This window comes from Lampris incognitus, chromosome 3 (assembly GCF_029633865.1).
Source record: "Lampris incognitus isolate fLamInc1 chromosome 3, fLamInc1.hap2, whole genome shotgun sequence".
Classification (NCBI taxonomy): domain Eukaryota; kingdom Metazoa; phylum Chordata; class Actinopteri; order Lampriformes; family Lampridae; genus Lampris; species Lampris incognitus.
The window spans coordinates 84564131-84582872 of record NC_079213.1 but is presented as its reverse complement, the minus strand read 5'-3'; the positions used below and the strand labels follow the sequence as shown (position 1 = coordinate 84582872).

The window sequence follows — 18742 nt, the reverse complement described above, 5'->3', positions numbered from 1 at the left end:
GAACCCCCCCCCCCCCACACACACACACACACTTCCCCCACTTGGTCAGATTTCAGCTTTTTCATTATGTGATCCCCCCACCCCCTCCTACCCTGAAGCCTGCTCTGAGTAGGCTAGACCGGACTTAAAGAAAAGTGAACTGATTCACCTCAATGGATGAAAAAATGAATAAAACTTGAATGAGGCTTGTTTATAAAATGAATTTAACTTAATGAAAACCTGTTTTTTAAAATATTTTACAATTGTTTTAAGCTAAAGAATGTTAAATATTTGTTAAATCTTGCACTTTGTTGATGGATCCCATGAAATGTGGAGTTACCTGCTCTTGCACCGAAATGAATGTGGCCTTTATCTGTTTTTGCAAAAAATAAATATTTAATATAAAAAAATACTCATTTTCAATTAAGCTATATTTTGTAAGTTACCTGTATTTTGTTTAGTTAGTTATGTGTTACAAAAACACCCAATTGCAGTCTGATTGATATTACCTGGTATGCACAGTGAAAAAACATGATTTGTGAAAATGGTTCAAAACGGATTTATCCGTTTTTGCAAATGAACTCTTCAGATGGTGGTGGATTTTGTAAAAAGGATGGAAATATCTGTTATGAAAACATATATCAAGATGAGCGAGGAACACAGGGTGACACGTATAAGAGTGGAGGAAAGTGCACACAGGTGGACTATATCTTATGTAGAAGGCGTGATCTAAAAGGCATTGGAGACTGCAAAGGTGGTGACGGGAGAATGTAACTAGGCAGCATCAGATGGTGGTCTGTAGTATGACTTTGGAAACCAAGAAGAGGAAGAGAGTGAAGGCAGAGGCAAGGATCAAACGGTGGAAGTTGAAGAAGGAAGACTGTTGTGTCGAGTTCAGGGAGGAGTTAAAACAGGCACTGGGTGGTGGTGAAGAGTTACCGGACGGCTGGGCAACCACTGCAGAAATAGTGAGGGAGACAGCTAGGAAGGGACTTGGTGTCATCAGGACAGAGGAAGGAAGACAAGGAGACTTGGTGATGGAATTAGGAAGTACAGCAAAGTATACAGAGACAGAGGTTGGCAAAGAAGAAGTGGGATAGTCAGAGAGATGAAGAAAGTAGACATGAGTTGAATCAAGTGCAACTGGACTTGGTATATATCCAGTTGCACTTGATTCAACTCCTTTGGATAACCATGACCTGGATGAATGAGAACATTCACAGACAAAGTAGACAGGAGTACAAGGAAATGCAGCATTAAGTGAAGCAAGAGGTGACAAAGGAAAGACGTATGGTGAGTTGTATGAGAGGTTAGACATTAAGGAAGGAGAAAAGGACTTGTACCGATTGGCTAGACAGAGGGACCGAGCTGGAAAGGATGTGCAGCAGATAAGGGCGATCAAGGATAGAGATGGAAATGTGCTGACAAGTGAGGAGAGTGTGTTGAGAAGGTGGAAGGAGTACTTTGAGGAGCTGACGAATGAAGAAAATGACAGAGAGGGAAGGTTGGATGATGTGGGGATAGTGAATCAGGAAGTAGGGTGGATTAGCAAGGGGGAAGTGAGGGAAGTTATGAAGAGTATGAAGAGATGACATACCTGTGGAGGCATGGAGACGTTTAGGAGAGATGGCAGTGGAGTTTTTAACTAGATTGTTTAACACAATCTTGAAAAGTGAGAGGATGCTTGAGGAGTGGAGAAGAAATATACTGGTACCAATTTTCAAGAATAAGGGCGATGTGCAGAACTGTAGCAACTACAGAGGTACAAAGTTGATCAGCAACAGCATGAAGACATGGGAAAGAGTAATAGAAGCTAGGTTAAGAAGAGCGATGATAAAGTCCGCGGTGGCGTAGCGGTCTAAGCATCGGCTTGGTGTCGATGCAGTTGCCCACTGGGGACTGGGGTTCGCGCCCCGGTCTCGTCAGATCCGACTATGGCCGGACTCGATGAAGCAGCAATCATTGGCAACGCTGTCTTCGGGAGGGGGGCGGAGTCGGCTTGTGTTCGTCACGTGAATGCGTCTCTGTGTGTGTCGGAAAAACAGTGGTTCGGCTTGGATTCGCCTTGTCACGAAAGTGGGGAGGCGCTTTCCTTCGAGACTGCCGGCCGGAGAGATGCAGTTGGCGAACGCATGCAATACGAGGGTGGGTGTTTGAATTAAAATAGGGATCAATTGGCCACTAAATTGGGAGAAAAAAGGGAAAAATCAGAAATAAATTTATAGAAAAGAAAAAGAAGAAGAGCGATGATGACTAGCAAGCAGCAGTATGGTTTCATGCCACGAAAGAGCACTACAGATGTGATGTTTGCTTTGAGAATGTTGATTCAGAAGTATAGAGAAAGCCAGAAGGAGTTACATTGCGTCTTTGTGGATTTAGAGAAAGTATATGACAGGGTGCCGAGAGAGTTGTGGTATTGTATGAGGAAGTCGGGAGTTGCAGAGAAGTATGTTGGAGTGGTACAGGATATGTATGAGGGAAGTATCACAGTGGTGAGCTGTGTGGTTGGAATGACAGATAGGTTCAAGGTGGAGGTGGGATTACATCAAGGATCGGCTCTGAGCCTTTTCTTGTTTGCAATGGGGATGGACAGGGTGACGGACGAGATCAGGCAGGAGTGTCCGTGAACTATGATGTTTGCAGATGACATTGTGATTCTGTAGCAAGAGTAGGGTGCAGGTTGAGGAAAGCCTGGAGAGGTGGAGGTATGCACTGCAGACAAGAAGAATAAGACAGGACGCAAGGAGTGCTGAAGAGAGGTGAAGAAGAGAGTGCAGGCAGGGTGAAGTGGGTGGAGAAGAGTGTCAGGAGTGATTTGAGACAGAAAGGTACCAGCAAGAGTTAAAGGGAAGGTTTATAAGATGGTACTGAGACCAGATATGTTATATGGTTTGGAGACAGTGGCACTGACGAAAAGACAGAAGGCGGAGCTGGAGGTAACAGAGTTAAAGATGCTAAGATTTTCATTGGGAGTGATGAAGAAGGACAGGATTAGGAATGAGTATATTAGAGGGGCAGCTCAGGTTGAACGGTTTTGAGACAAAGCAAGAGAGGCAAGATTGAGATGGCTTGGACATGTGTGGAGGAGAGATGCTGGGTATATTGGGAGAAGGATGCTGAATATGGAGCTGCCAGGAAAGAGGAAGGCCAAAGAGGAGGTTTATGGATGTGGTGAGAGAGGACATGCAGGTAGCTGGTGTGACAGAGGAAGATGCAGAGGATAGGAAGAAATGGAAATGGATGAGCCACTGTGGCAACCCCTGACGGGAGCAGCCAAAAGTAGAATTTTTTTTTTTGAGATCACACCCGCGTAGCTCTACATCACACAGGAACAATATTGTTGGAACAATAGTGAATTGTCATGTTTATAATTATTATCATAAAATAAGACAAAAACAATAATCTTCAAATTATTTTGTATATTCCTGAATAGTTCTTGTGCTGGGATCAACAGTTGATATAGTTCTATTTTCAGAAATCATACGATATAGGAAGGTGCACGCCACGCTGGTTGGCTCTGAGTCTATTGTTATCATTTCAGTATAAAATAATTAGGTTAAAAATTATTTAACATGCTACAAATACTAGCTTTTTATGTTTATTGATCATTCATTTAGAGACTAATAAGGCTACCTGGCAGAGTGCACTGTGGCCGATTTAGTTAATCTAGAGATAATGCAGTTTTTTTCTGGGACCAATCGATTGGTTGAAGAGTAGGTACGATTTCAGTCGACCACAATTTTCTTTGGTTGACTACAACCCTACATACAACTAAGATATCTATCTCCAAAAGTCAATTTTCAAGCTGAATTCATGATTTAACTGGTGCTGTCATTGAAAATGTTTTTAACTACTCAGAGAAATCCCATGGATTGCTTGAGTACTCTGTCACAGAGGCTCTGCACTTGTCAATCTAGGCTTGAAGCAATGGGATGGCAATCCAACAAGTTAACCATTTTTTTTACACCACTTTCCTGCACCAAAGGACACTTTTAAGTCTGATTTCTAACTGCTGCCTCTGAATCACTTTCCATCATCTTGCCCTGTCTGCACTAAACAGTGACACCGGTGGGAGTTTCTCAGCATAATGAGACTGTGATAGAAAGCAGCCGACAACATGGCAGCCCCCTAGTAGCATCAGAACATCCATCCAGCCATCATCCAAACCACTTATCCTGCTCTCAGGGTTGCTGGAGCCTATCCCAGCGCGCGCACACGCACACACACACACACACACACAAGTATGGCCGATTCACCTGACCTACATGTCTTTGGACTGTGGGAGGACACCGGAAACCCCGGAGGAAACCCACACAGACATGGAGAGAACATGCAAACTCCACACAGAAGACGAACTGGGATGACCCCCAAGGTTGGACTACCCCAGGGCTCAAACCCAGGACCTTATTGCTGTGAGGCGACCACATTAACCACTGCACCACTGTGCCGCAGCATCAGAACAGCAATATAGAAATGCTCACAACTTTTTCATAGTCAAACATGCCTGAAACTTTTCTTTTGGACTCTCAATATTACAAGCTGCCAACCTGCGTATTTATTTACATTACATTTAGTATCCTTTTAAATTCACATAAAATCAGGGGAAGGCAGGTAAATTAGAAAATTCCCTCCACTGTGTTAATAAAAGTTGCCCAAGTTGCTTTTGAGCAAGGCATTCAACTCCAAACTGTTCAAGTGGAGCTGCTCTGTAGCCAACAGTAGAAGACTGTGGTTGTAGCAGGACATATCATGTAAATACTGGAACATTAGGCAAAATGGGGCTGGGGGGGTTGGGCATTATACCTATACTATGGAAACCTGGGGTGTTTAAAGATGACGACTGTATCCATTTCAACAATGACAAAATTTCTGTGCCACAGCTATGTATCTAATAAGCTATAGGTTAACTATTCATCCATTCACAATTTATTACAGAGCGCACCTGCCTCTCTGGTCAGAATAAATATGTTTCACTTTCTGTGTAAATTTTCAGGTTGCGACTGGACCTTCACAACCCAGTTTAACAGGTGTTTTCACAAAAACAACTCAAAAACTTCAACTTGTACTGGCACAGTGGCAACATATATAGCCAAAGAAATAGTGTAATTCCACATGGTGGACAAATTGTCCTTTAGAGCTATGATCCAAACATTTGATATACTTTATGAGCTGCCTTGGAAGGAATTCTTAACCAAAACCTCTGTTCCAGACTTGTATAAAAAGTTTGGCAGGATTTCAATGTGGATTAGCGAATAAATAACTGTGAACAACAGAGGATTGCTATGACCACATTTGCAAAATTTTCATGCCGGTTTTGCAGACACCGATGTCTCTTTTTTTTAGGCTGGTAATACTGTAAACCCTGACTGTTTTATGGTCTGAAATAATGGATCCACTCAACCCAATAAAAAATGCAAAAAACAAAAATAAAATAAAACACTAGGTTTTTCCAAAAAAGAAACAATCAAGCTTTATTATGTTCGTCAAGTCCAAAGTAAAGGGAACTCCGTTTCCAAGAATGCATTCTAACCTGTCCATGTTGCTGATCTGGTTGTGCAGGGCCAGGAAAGAGACAGGTGAGTCGATAGCTTCCCTGCTCTTGGCACACAGCCTTACCACCTTAAGTCCCGTCTGGTGGATCTTCTCTGTCAGCTGGTCTACAGCAATGTTACTGGGAGCACACACCAAAACAGGCCTACATGCAAGACAGACACACACAATACACAGGACACATACAAAATGATTAAAACAGCCTAAGTGAACAACACCAGAGCTAAGAGCTGCAAACCCAAGACATTGGGGTTTGCAGCAGTTTCTCTTGGAACTCATTAACGGTAGTTGGTAATGGTATGGTAATGAAAAAGTAAAAAGCCTGTTCCTGACAGGTCAGTTTATCTAGAACTGTTCAGGAAATGTTCCTTTTCTCAGACATGACTCCAGAGCCTTAGTCTTGCACAGCGATAGGTCAATTGTAATTGGAACATAGAGTGTGTCTCTGTGGGAGAATCAGTGACAGGACATATGACCCAATTGTGTAAAGTCTTCCAGTCCTGTCCAAGGCTGTTTTATTGTTAAAATATAACATAGTAGTGACACATTTCAGAGAAAACGTCCTCATTAATTCAGAGGAGTAATGTAATATATTTGTAGCACAACCGACAAGACTAATGTGCAATAAAAAGAACTACATTGCCCACATCCGCCTGTAGTGCTAGACCATTTCAAACAGTGCTTTAAGGCTGAACATCAAAAAAGTTCTGCATTTTCTTGTTATGGATACTGCATTCTTTTTGTGACAATATTATTTCACCACAAGGATCAATGAAGTACCTATCAAGACTGTAACTGAGCTTTAGACTCCATGTGTCTCAGTTGGCTAAAACAGACTGACAGCTAAGCATATGAAACAACAGAAGAAAGCAACACAATGTGCTATATATGGGCATGCTTTGCTTTATTTCACCTTTTGGGCTTTTCTCCATTCTTTTCTTTCTCTATGATTCAATTCTGTGCCAAGAATTTCTTGATCATAGGATCACAGGAATATTGGGAACTTTTATTGATGGGCATTTTGATGTAAACTATTGACTTCTTTACTATTGACTGTTTGCAATTTTGGTAAAAAGTGAAACTTATTCTGCTGTTGCACTCATTGTCAGTTACTCCAGAGAAGGAGAATCAGGTAATGACTGTAATGTAAAAACAATCATGGTTTTGCTGCCGGTTTATAGTCTTACCCATTGCCCTGTCGGGCCAGATGGTAGACAATGGTAGCAGAGGTGACAGTCTTCCCTGTGCCAGGAGGACCCTGGATCAGACTGAGGGGCCTCTGGAGCACTGTCTTCACAGCGTACACCTAAAGTTAACACCCACATACACAGAAAAGAAATGTTTACCAACAAAAGTCAGAATGCACTATATATGAATATACACCTTGCTGAAATTGTCTACCCTGAAAGATGAACTCTGTTTTCTTACCCATTCAACTTGATATATACTTATTTCGTTTGGATCTGAAAAACTGTAACTTAAAGAGGCCAACCTGCCAAGACCATGGTAAGTCTAGCCTCAACATTAATGTCATGGGAAGCCTCTTGTCCTCACATTTTATTTACCTCCTCACTGATGGTGATAATAAAATAAAATGTGTAAAAATCTTGAAATTCAAGAAAACCACACTGGAAAAAAAAAACACACAATAGAAAGAAAAGACCAGAGTATGTTGAAAAACAAATGGACATCCCGGGTCCCTAATCACATCATTTTCATTGATGTTAGGTAATGCTTTGCAGGCCCTGACCTGAGAGTGGTTGAGGTCAGGCAGGCCCTGAGCTGTAAAGCGCTTGGGCAGCTGGCACTTGATGACCACATCCTCCACCTCATGGCCCAGCAGCTTGTGATAGATGTAGCCTGAGACCGAGGTCTCATCAACTGCAAAAGTCTTTAGGGCACTCTGCATCCTGGAACAATACAGATATATGTGTCATAGCTGAGAGACCATCAAGGCAGATGTACCATCATAGAAACCTGACTATTTTGCCGTATAGGTATACAAATCTCAAATGATAAAAAATAGTCTTAATTACATAATGAATTTATGGTAACTTCGACAAAACATATTAAATATGGCTTCAGAGGGATAAAGATGTGCCCTACCTGTCAAAGGAAGTTGACTTCCACACAAAATCCACTTGGAAGTTGTGGGGGATCTCTACAGGCGCTCCCACGCTACTGCGCAACTCAATGGCAATCTCATCTCCATAGTCTTGAAACAGGCTGTTAAGGAGATTAGTGTAGCCGAGGAACCTTTCATCTCCTGTGAGAACTAAATCCAGCGGCATCTCTATCTTACCTAGAGGAGCACCGGAACTGCAGGGCTAACTGGTCCTGTTTAGCTCCGTGAGTAAAGTAAGGCACCAAAACTGCAAGGGGTACGGATTCCACGCTCTGTATAGCTTCAAGAATAAGGTATTGATCACCACCAGCTCTGGAAAGTTATGAACTCATGGTGGTATAAACGTAGAGAGAACATGATCAGACTGTCTTTAACTGGTTTAAATATTTCAGCTAACGACTACCATCCTGTCAATCCCTTATTTCAAGTTTTAAGCCTCATCAACTCATTCTCGCTTAAATCGCATGGCTTCAGTCCTTAAAAGGATTAGCAAAAGCACATTTGAGGGTTTTTTTTCTTGAATTAAATGTTGTAGTAATCAATTATGTATTTGTGTGATCACTTAAGATAATGTGAGTGGTTTATATCAAAATATAGTAAATGTTTTATATTTTGAGGGATAGGCAGCACCCTAAAATTCAGTTTATACAGAATAGATCCTGTATATTTCCTCCTTAACTATTAAATTCAGATAAAAGCCATCCAGGTTGCTAGATCCTTTTGCTGAACTGGAGGGGGAAATTTAGGGAATGGAGATATGCAACACTCTTCTTCTTACCATTGAGGTGCCCTTTAGCAAGTCATTGAACCCTCAACTGCTGTATTAAGAGTTGTTTAGCAGCTAATGGTAGAATAACTCTCAAGCTAAAAAAAGATAAATACTAACAATTAGACTGTTGCAGGGATTTTGATAGTAACCCTTCTAGACATTCAACCAATTGTTTCATTAATCCACAGGGTCTGATTCAACTCCATTTAATGACATTTTGGAGACTGTCATGGTAGTGAGTTAGCTCTCTGAGACACACAGTTGACACACATGTGACTGGTAACAGAAGAGTTAAAAGGATACTGTCAGGCACTTTGATGACGTGACCGATGCCTTTCCACAGAGGGGCCAGGTCCCCCTTGTAGCGCAGACAGATCTCATCACCTTGCATTAGCCGCATATCTGACAACAATAGAAACAAACAGAATTTACAGACAGGCCTTACCTAAGGTCAAAGCATATCATGGATAAACTATGAGGGATTTTTTTTGGTGATGGCCAAAATTACACAATACCGTGCAACAACAAAATGCCAGTTTAAAAAACAAAAAAAAACAAGCACACCACACCACCGAGGGATGCAGGTATGGGTAAGGGGAGCTGCGTGCGATGTTGGGGGGGGGGTCATTCTATAGGCACCACAGAACCACTGGGAGATGAGAGGTGGAAGATATGAAGCTGAGAGAATTACCACCTGAGTCCGTCTTGGGCAGAGTGAAATAAGCAATCCGTTTTTTATTCAGCCCAAGGTCCCACCTGACTGTTATATTGTCCTGGGTCTGAGGAGGGGGGGAGAAAAAAAATTGGTTGAACTGAAAGTGTCTAAACTGACACTAAACTGAAAGTGACTTACATGGAGATAGTACAGTGAGTGTAAAATCCTTGATCTACAAATCAAAAACAACAGCAATGACTTTGACAATCCCCCTATTACCATGGAATGAACATTTACAAGAAAAGTACTCATAAAAGAATTAAAAGAAAATATACGGAGAGGTAGAGGTAGATGGGTTTCACATATCATAATAGCAGGCACCAGTACAGGACCTTTAGGTCCCGATGATAATATTCTGACATGATGTAATCAAAACCCTAAAATACAACTCTAAAAACTAAAATCTCTAAACTTTAAAGATCTCTATAGTAAGAAATCTATAGAAACAGTGCTCAAATGATTATGAGAAGAACTGGATTAACGTGGTTTTCAATCAGTGTTATGATCAGCAGAACCTTAGATATAAGTTGAGTACCTGGGACTCTTTAAGCTTCTTGTCATAGTCTGCCTCCAGTTTGACCAGTGGGCCGAAGATATTCTGGTACTGGTAGGCGTCCTCATAGCGCAACAGTACGTGTTGCGGTTCCTCGTCCACACCGGGCTTCTCCAGATCTTCCAAAGTGGCGCTGGGGTTATCCTGGGGTGACATCGGGTCACAGACAGCGTCAACACATGTCAAACAGGTTGCTTATCAATTTGATTATGACATATTGCCATGCTGATATCACTGGCTTATTGTGGCCATTCATAGATATTTACGTAAGTATCATTGTATGGGGACATCCCAAATGCACAGTTTGAAAATCGCCCGAGTACCCAGTTTAAGACTTCCACGGTGGACATAAGGCCTAAATTGTGAATTTAAATAGTTGGACTAAGGAAGTTAAATTGTTAAAGACCAATGCCATTAACAAATGATGAGCAGTATGAGTTGCACTCACTGCTTAGTTGGGCACAGTGCAGCTAATGCTAACAGCTAAACATTAGTTCAAAGACTATAGGAGCCGAAATTGCTAGCAGTAGTTAGCTTTGCCATTAACAACAGAAATCAAATCTCATAGCCCTGTCTGATGGCTGACATGTTACTTTCATTCTAGGTTGCGGTACAGTTTCAAATGTATTTACTTCTCCTTCGTATTTGAGCCAGAGCCATTGATAGCTTGTACGTCACACAAAGTTGTAATCTGAGTGGACGCGCTTTGAAAGGTCAATGGCAAACAAGATAAGAAGTTCACCAGTTTAAACCTTGAGTGCAGCGGCAAGGCAGAAAATATAAGAGGTCCGCGACACCTAAGGTAGCAACACCACTACATTAGGCAACACCGCTCTCTCCATAGGAAATCAATGGCTCAGTCAGCGCACAGCAGTTTATCTGCTCATCGTGTGTTGATGGCTTTAATATGATGTGTATCTAATATAGATGCATGTCATGTGTCTTGTTTTAAGAATGAATGATGGACATGAAAACAATGTGCAGGATCTTAAGTACCAGACAAACTTCACGGCTCCCACACATTTTCCATATTAAAATTTTCATGCTTTCTTTAATTAACTTCCTAGCAGAACAGAAAACCCAATAGTACTGTGGGTCCCCAAGGATAAGATTGAAAACCACCACTTTAAACAAGGCCATACATTCTGTGGAAAAGATTATTCCTTATAATGACATAGTATTACAGCATTAAGGAAGACTGCTGTAACTAAACAAAAATGTGATTTAACATGCGAGTTAGGACAGTAAAACAAAACGTTCTTCCACTTAGTTCCTTTTCAATATGGTTCCCGGACAGACACTGAGCCATGTACCAAGCGGGTGCCCGGTCTAAGGCCCTTGTCGGCATGCTGCCTACTAGGGGTGGGAATCTCTAGGTACCTCGCGATTCGATTCCGAATCAGAGGGCTACGATGCAATTATAAAACGATTATTGATGCATCTTGCATCCACATTTTTGATTTCTATACATCGTTTATTTTTTCTAACTGTGTGACTGCTTGCTACTTTTAAAACATAGCATATTTGTAATGATCCATAATTAAAATAAACAGATGAATTTACTTCCATTATCTTTTATTAATACAGTAACAAACAGATGTGTCAACTGAAAGGTCACGTTTCCCAGCATTGCAAAGAACCAACAAGAAAAGAAACAAAAGTGTGCCTGTAGCAGCATCCTTGTTGCAAATTAACACGGGCTTCAGCAAGACTTAAGCAATCACTTGATAACATAAAAAGCTGCCCTGATTCACAAATAAATAAAAGACTTCAACCGAAATCCTCCTGTTATGGGCAATGAGCACAGAATCCCTCAGACAAAAAAGAAAAAGAAAAAAAAATTGCTGTGTATTAAAATCAAAAACAGCTTTCCTACAAAAACAACATATAATTCTGTACCTGCTGTCATACAAAAGTAATGCTTTCTGTGGAATATGTGGTAAAACAATAAATAATGGAAAAAATACAAAACGAAATCATGGAAATGCATAGAAGCGCAGCATAGCAAATGTGCTTAGCTGGTGAATGCTGGAATGTGTACGTTTTTGTGTAAGAACAGAGTTGGTCTACCTGCGCCGGTGTAAGTGTGCTCCGCTGTGCAGTAACTGTATCCCCTGCACGTGAGACACGAGCTGCCGGTCATCGGTAATAAAGTGCGCAGTTACGGTGACATAAGATTCTGTAGCAATGGATGTCCACGCATCGCATGTTATTGCTATCCTACCCATTTTCCTCAATGATTCCATGACTTTGGTTTTGCTGTAGAGTGTGGGTATCACTGTGTCGGTGAAAACACCGTCGAGATGGGATGTTGTATCTTGGGTCAAAAGTGTGCAGCATAGCGTGAAAGCCCGGGTTCTCAGTGACTGAGTAGTGGTGCTAATCGTTGGCAATAAAAATTGTGATCAACTTTGTGATTGGCTTCGCCCTTTCAAAGTTCAGTGGAAGCTTTGATATTACTTGTTCAATTCTTCTCTGGTTGGCAGCAACTACAACCGGTTGTTTTTCCTCCAAATCCAGGTGGAAACGTGAAATATGGTTTCTCATGTTTCCAAAATATTCTATTTTAGTTAGACACAACTTGCATACAGTGTGGCTCTTGTCCAGGTCCCTTTTCCCTTCAACTTCATAGAAGCAAAACTGATTCCATACACTGGCTTTTAGTTTAGAGGGTGCCAGTCAGATTGTATCCAACTTCGGTTGCTCACGCTCAGCCATCCTCACCAAAACTGAAGTAGTCTAGCTTAGAACATAAACACAACGCACATGTTTTGTGTCCGTTATGTTTCACCATCCAGTTGGTTCAGCGGCAGCCGTAAGGAGTGTACAGCCCAGTCATGAATTGAGCTTTAAGTTTCCGATTATTGAATTTTCTGCATCGAGACACAATCTTTTATGAGAGACTCTCGATGCATCTAAGAATCAATTCCCCCCACCCCCCACCGCCTACCTTCCAGAGCTCTTCGAGCTTGTTGATTTGCTGAGCAGTGATCTGGCGGGCACGGAGTTGTTCCTGCTCCGAGGGGATTTTCACCAGCCAGGAAAGGAAGCAGCGGTCCTGGATCAGTGGCTGCCATTGGGAACTGTCCCAGTTGATGTCCTTCAGGCTGCTCTGGCTGGCACACGGCTGCCTGTGGGGATAGTAAGAATGACAAAGGGTTTAGACAAACTTGGACGGTTACAGGATCCAATTATATATAAAAACAGATAAGCGATTTCTTTGGAGAATATGGTCAGATGGCTCAACACACTTGAGCCTTTATAGCATCTGGTTCAGTTTCCAGTTTTCCCAAGTTACACGTTTTTTTTCTTTCTACCATATATATATTGTACAATATTTTTAACCTCTAACGGAAAAATAACGGATGACAGATTATAATGACAATAAATCTGTCTATTAAATTCAATGTTCTTTGTTTACAAAAAATTGCCAAGCTTTAATTTCATAAAGGTAACCCCCGTACCCTTTTATTTTCACAAATAATTTACTCCTGCAAGGTCTATTGAAACGTAAAAAAGAAAAAAAAATTGTATGGGGCCATCACGTTTATCTATTAAACCCTTTTAATTTTACTTTGTTGTGCTGTTACTGAATTGGCTCATCAATAAAACTCCGGTCTACCCTGCTTTTCTTCACTGACTGCTTGTGTTGCAAACACACCAGTGGTGTAAAGTTATCAAAGTATAAATACTTCATTACAACACCTAAGTATGTATGGGCCTAACTGTACTTTATTTCATGTTAAACTTGTCAAATTCTACTTCATTGTATTTTCTAAACAATTTTTTTTTTTACTCTAACTTTGCTTAACAAGTTCGTTACTCAATATCAGGAGGGGGTGTCAAATGGTTAATTCAATTAACTCGTTTAGCAAATCGACAGTGGTCTACGTAGGCAGTTGTTTAGGCAAATTAAGGAATACTCTTTACTTATTAGCTAATTTGGTTAAACTGATGAATGTAAAACTTAATGTAATGAGTTCATTCACATAAGCTCTTAATCGCAATCTAGGTTGAGTTTTGTTCTCACAGATTTTGTGGCAAATGACCTGAGGATGCTAAACAGAATAAGAACTGAGTCTTGGCAAGTTCTACCAAGGGACAACCCAGAGTGTCAGTAACAATAGCTATCATGATGGCAACGTGTTTGTTTGTATTTGTGTGTGCGCGCACAATAACGAATGCTTCAGGCTCATACCAATGCTTTAATTGCCACTAGTAGCTAAGTTAGAGTGTGAAGACTAGTTACACTGCAGGTCCATAGGGTTATGGACATGTGGATAGACTCCCACAGGTTATGTGTCTATTATGTGTCCCACATGTTATGTGGGAGTCTACCCACATAACAGATTTAACGTCATAAAGCTCGGAAACATTACAATGATGATGATGATGAAGAAGACAATAACGGGGATGTCTTTTTCCTGAATAAAGGAATACTATTCTGTCTTTTCATCTTATCTCCAGTTCCTTATTGTAAGGAGTAATGCCAGATGGTATTGGCTATTTCTGCAAGTCAACCTGTAGAACGTACCCCAAATTGTCCTAGTGATGGTATAGTTGCTGATTCCCAATGATATCCTAAATGCATAGTTAGGGCACAGATTATCATCAAGCACAATAAGTAACACACTCGATCTGTGACTGACTTTCTCAAACACACCGAAGCACTATTTCTGAGCCGTACTTTCTCCATGACTTCAGACTTTGCATTTTTATCTCTCTCCTCTCCCCTTACTTCTGCAGGGAAGATACCCGGTTTTCACCCGGTAATGAAAATGTAAGGCAACATTAATTCCGAGCTGTCCGAATCCATCAGAGAGCTCCCTTTATTTTCTTAGAGAAGCTACAAGGACAATGGCTGACAACAATAAACAAATCCAACCATTCCTTTCTTGAGAAGCTGCTTTGGGTGTAGCCAAATTTTATTCGTAAGTCACTCCCCACCCCTCTTCCAAAAAGGTAAAGCTCAGTTATCAACATCGCCTGAAAAGTTAATATGCCAACCTTCTGTTGCCCCTGAGTCTCAGTAATCTCCTTTTCCCCCAATATGGTACAGAACACAAAATAGGTAGTCATTGACATAATTTTATATTTCTGTTGTAATATGACTGCGCAGCTATAAATGATTGATCCAGAGTCACGAAATGTCTCGGTTAGCAGTGAGCATTTTGTGACTGCTGGTCAAATCACTTTTTTATCCATGCAGTCATCTGACAACAAAAACAAAGACAGGTCAGTGATAACACCTGTATTGTGCTATACAATACATTGAAACAAAACAGGATCTCCAGGTCCAGATTTTGGATACAGGAACACCGTTGGAAACAGCTTTATAACGGCATCTCATGGGGCAACAAGATTCAAGATTTAGTTTATTGTCATTTTCACGATATACCTGCGCACATAAATAAAAACGAAATGCTGTTTCTCCCAGCCCACGGCAGTATAACAGAGAAGACAAAAATACATATCCAAAACAGAACACAAACACCAGACATGTTTCAACAAATGCAATTTAATCCAATTGTCATGCCATGCATTTGGCAGTCAAAGTGAAAGTTCAGAGGTTGTAACCCGAAAGGTCCAATATTATCAATGTCAATCGCAGCGCTTAGCTACTTCCTGGTTCAACTTGCAGTAAGGACCTGCCTATAGTTACTGCGGTTAGCAGTACTCAGGGAATAATTGCCCAGCCATTGGAAGTACGAAGTCATAGATAATACAAAGTCATGTACACATTGTAGCTCTTGACACACACACACACACACACACACACACACACACACACACACACACACACACACACACACACAAAATGCCCCCCGCGACAATGATATCCACTAGGGGGCAGTGTTGTTCTCTGCATTGATGGCTGTAGTGGATCCTTATGGGCGGTCCGATGCGTTCTGCACATGCGCAAGAGAATCTTTCATCTCGACAGCCAGGTATGGCAACACCACTTGGATAAACCAAGTCCTATATGAAAAGTGCCCTGAGATAACTTCTGTTGTGAATTGGCACCATATAAATATAAAATAGCCTTTACTTGAATGTATGAAAAATCTTACACAGAGCAATTTAGCTGAATGTTTTCGAGCTCGTCTTTTTTTTTCTTCCATTGTTGAAATTAATTTGATAAAACACTGGAAATTTGTTTTTTAATTTTGATCCTGTAGTTATTTTTACATTATTAATTTTGGTAAAATGTCAGTGTAGGCAAATACATTGAATACACTGCGATAAAACAGAACACTACTTTTTACTTTTATAACTTTCAGGGCCAAAGAATTAAATCTTGAACAGGAACCAAACAGTTTTACCAAAATAAACATAAAAGTAACTAGAGAATCCAAGTTTAAAAAAAAAATCCCAGCATTTTATCAAATTAATGTCAAAGATGGAAGAAAGAAAAGAGAGCTCAGACAAACACATTACTGAATGAGTACAGCTTTGCATTTTGCCAAAGAAATTGAAAATGAACCAAACATTTTTATGTAATAACTCATATTCTGTGAAAAATGTCATACAATACAATTAGAATGCTGAAAACAGGTGAAAAGTTCCATGGGACAAGCCTGTGCTTGTTGAAGTATTTGTTTCATCACAATGTACAATGTCTGCACTGACATTTTACCAAAATAAATAATATGAAAATAACTACAGGATCCAAGTTAAAAAACAAAATTACCAGTGTTTTATCAAATTAATGTCAACGATGATAAAAAAAAAGACAAAGCCAAGGCAAACACATTCAGCCACATTGCTCTGTGTAAGATTTTGAATATATAATAATTAATAATTTTCTCCCGGTTTAAAGTTGTGTTTTTTTTAGGGAGTTATTCCTTATCCAATGTGAGGGTCTAAGGACAGGATGTGTTGCTGTAAAGCCCCCTGAGGCAAATTTGTAATTTGTGATATTGGGCTATACAAATAAAATTGACTTGACATTCAAATGAAGTCAAATCAATTTTATTCATATAGCAACAAATCACAACAGAAGTTATCTCAGGGCATTTCTCATATAGAACTTGGTTTGTCCAAGTGGTGTGGCCGTACATAGCTGTCAAAAAAGGTGAACCCTCTTACGCATGTGCAAAACGGCTCATGAAATTGTCAAGGTGCTGAAATCCCTGAATGTTTGTCTAGGGTGTCTCCCCGCCTGCCGCCCAATGACTGCTGGGATGGGCTCCAGCATCCCCGCGACTCTGAGAGCAGGATAAGCGATTTCGGATAATGGATGGATTGATGGATGAACTCCCTGAATGCACTACAGCCATCAATGCAGAGAACAACACTGCCGCCTAGTGGATATCATTGGCGGATGGGGGGGCACCTTTGTGTGTGTGGCTCAAGAGCTTTGTGTGTGGATCACAACAGAGCAAAAAGTATGCCTCGAAATTACATCATTGGAAGCCGAGTGAATGCATGTATTGGTCGATCCACAAATGCGAATTCAACGCTTCACACACAAAATTGCAGATTTAAAAATGACATTTCACACGAAGTATAAATATCTTGATGCATGCTCAATAAGGAAATCCCAGAAAGGTAAATCGGTTCATCTTGACACAACGTTCAATGGGAGAAACGTTTCATCACTCATCTAAGTGACTTCATCAGTCTCAACTGACAGCAGGTATCCCCACCCTTATAAACAATAGTCACCATCATACAATGCTGTGATTGCAAACATTCCCAAGTCCTCTGTGAATAGTACAAACGGCCATTGCATAGTGGTGCTTGAAAGTTTGTGAAGCCTTTAGAATTTTCTATATTCCTGCATAAATATGACCTAAAACATCATCAGATTTTCACACAAGTCCTAAAAGTAGATAAATAGAACCCCATAAACAAATGAGACAAAAATATTATACTTGATCATTTATTTATTGAGGAAAATTATAGAATATTACATATATGTGAGTGTCAAAAGTAAGTGAACCTTTGCTTTCAGTATCTGGTGTGACCCCTCCCCCCCTTGTGCAGCAGTAACTGCAACTAAACGTTTCTTGTAACTGTAGATCAGTCCTGCACATCGGCTTTGAGGAATTTTAGCCCATTCCTCCGTACAGAACAGCTTCAACTCTGGGGTGTTGGTGGGTTTCTCACATGAACTGCTCGCTTCAGGTCCTTCCACAACATTTCGATTGGATTATGGTCAGGACTTTGACTTGGCAATTCCAAAACATTAACTTTATTCTTCTTTAACCATTCTTTGGTAGAACGACTTGTGTGCTTAGGGTCGTTGTCTTGCTGCATGACCCACGTTCTCTTGAGATTCAGTTCAGACAGATGTCCTAACATTTTCTTTAAGAATTCGCTGGTACAATTCAGAATTCATTGTTCCATCAATTGTTCCCACAAGCCATCCTGGCCCAGACACAGCAAAACAGGCTCAAACCATGATACTACCACCACGTTTCACAGATGGGATGAGGTTCTTATGCTGGAATACAGTGTTTTGCTTTCTCCAAACATAACACTTTTCATTTACACCAAAAAGTTCTATTTTGGTCTCATCCGTCCACAAAACACTTTTCCAATAAGAGCAGCGATGTTCTTTTTGAAGAGCAGTGGCTTTCTCCTTGCAACCCTGCCATGCATACCACTGTTGTTCAGTGTTCTCCTGATGGTGGACTCGTGAACATTAACATTAGCCAATGTAATAGAGGCCTTTAGTTGCTTAGAAGTTACCCTGGGTTCCTTTGTGACCTGGCCGACTATTACACGCCTTGCTCTTCAAATGATCTTTGATGGTCGAACACTCCTGGGGAGGATAACAATGGTCTTGAATTTCCTCTATTTGTACACAATCTGTCTGACTGTGGATTGGTGGAGTCCAAACTCTTTAGAGATGGTTTTGTAACCTTTTCCAACCTGATGAGCATCAACAACACTTTTTCTGAGATCCTCAGAAATCTCCTTTGTTCTTGCCATGATACACGTCCATAAACATGCGTTGTGAACATCAGACTTTGATAGATCCCTGTTCTTTAAATAAAACAGGGTGCCCACTCACACCTGATTGTCATCCCATTGATTGAAAAC

General features: G+C 40.7%; 1 protein-coding gene across 3 annotated transcripts in view; it reads right to left on the bottom strand.

The window, feature by feature from the left end:
• LOC130109057 (regulator of nonsense transcripts 1) overlaps positions 1 to 18742 on the bottom strand; it is a 46763-nt gene that overhangs the window by 16981 nt on the left and 11040 nt on the right. For 2 of the 3 annotated variants that reach the window (XM_056275770.1, XM_056275773.1), the window contains 8 exons: positions 12642 to 12822; positions 9674 to 9835; positions 9115 to 9202; positions 8727 to 8825; positions 7636 to 7744; positions 7280 to 7439; positions 6717 to 6835; positions 5510 to 5674 (listed from right to left, as the gene is read on the bottom strand). In XM_056275770.1, the coding sequence (XP_056131745.1) occupies positions 5510 to 5674; positions 6717 to 6835; positions 7280 to 7439; positions 7636 to 7744; positions 8727 to 8825; positions 9115 to 9202; positions 9674 to 9835; positions 12642 to 12822 (1083 nt within the window). The remainder of the gene's footprint in view (positions 1 to 5509; positions 5675 to 6716; positions 6836 to 7279; positions 7440 to 7635; positions 7745 to 8726; positions 8826 to 9114; positions 9203 to 9673; positions 9836 to 12641; positions 12823 to 18742) is intronic. The other variant, XM_056275771.1, reaches the window with a different exon arrangement.